The following is a 908-nucleotide window of genomic DNA, read 5'->3' as shown; positions in this document are numbered from 1 at the left end:
GGACGATACTCACTTGCCCTCCTGACAGTCGTACAGGACGATGGAGTCGTCGTCACTGCTGGAGATCACCGTCTCCCCGCTGGGACTGAAGTCGAAGCAGTTGATCTTGTCGGAATTTTCCCGGAAGACCTTCGCCACGCGGAAACTACGCAGCACATTATCCGTCAGCTTCATGGCGGCCGTGGTGGCAGCGGAGTGCAGCCCTGAGGGGCAGGAGAGGAAGAGGAGTCAATAAGAAGGAGCGGATCGGATATAAAGGTCAGGCAATACGAATACAGAGGTGACCCGTCGTACTAGCTAAAGCAGGGGTAGCCAAACTCCGGCACTCCAGCTGTGGTGGAACTGCAAATCCCATGAGGCATTGCAAGAGAGTCTAACAGCCACAGACATGACTCCCGCAGAGAGATGCATCATGGGATATGTAGGTTCACCCACAGCAGGAGGGCCGGGGTTTGCCTACCACTGAGCTAAAGGATCCTGTGCTGGGGCTCATTCACTATTGTGTCTATGAACACTGTAGAGGGGCATTAGATCAGCTCAGTGTGGGTTTATCATGTGTGTCCCCTGTTGGGGAAATTTCCCATCACTTCCTGTCTTGTTGGCTATTGTTCCCCTCCCCCCCACCGTCATTGGAAGATTCCACCCTGTTGTGGGGACAACATTCTGGATCCTTCATTTCCCTCTCACTTCCTGTTATGTCTCCAGGACAGGAAGTGATTTCTGATTCAGCACATTGATAGAAAAACAGGGAGGGGGCCCCAAAAAAACTAATGGTTGGGAGGGGGGCCCCAAAAAAACTAATGGTTGGGAGAGGGAGGGGTTATGTGCTTAAAATCACCGGCTGGCTACCAGTGAGAGCCAGCGTGATGGGAGATTCCTGGGGGATGAATCTCATATCACCACCCCAG

General features: G+C 53.0%; 1 protein-coding gene across 1 annotated transcript in view; it reads right to left on the bottom strand.

The window, feature by feature from the left end:
• Positions 1–908, bottom strand: part of WDR82 (WD repeat domain 82) — a 13,739-nt gene that overhangs the window by 12,185 nt on the left and 646 nt on the right. The window contains exon 2 of the mRNA XM_018564375.1: positions 14–203. Within this exon, the coding sequence (XP_018419877.1) occupies positions 14–174 (161 nt within the window). The 5' untranslated portion in view covers positions 175–203. The remainder of the gene's footprint in view (positions 1–13; positions 204–908) is intronic.

Source organism: Nanorana parkeri, unplaced genomic scaffold, assembly GCF_000935625.1.
Source record: "Nanorana parkeri isolate BGI_ZX_2015 unplaced genomic scaffold, ASM93562v1 scaffold748, whole genome shotgun sequence".
NCBI classification, from domain to species: Eukaryota; Metazoa; Chordata; class Amphibia; order Anura; family Dicroglossidae; genus Nanorana; species Nanorana parkeri.
The sequence above is the reverse complement of the archived record's forward strand: the minus strand, read 5'-3'. Positions and strand labels throughout refer to the sequence as shown.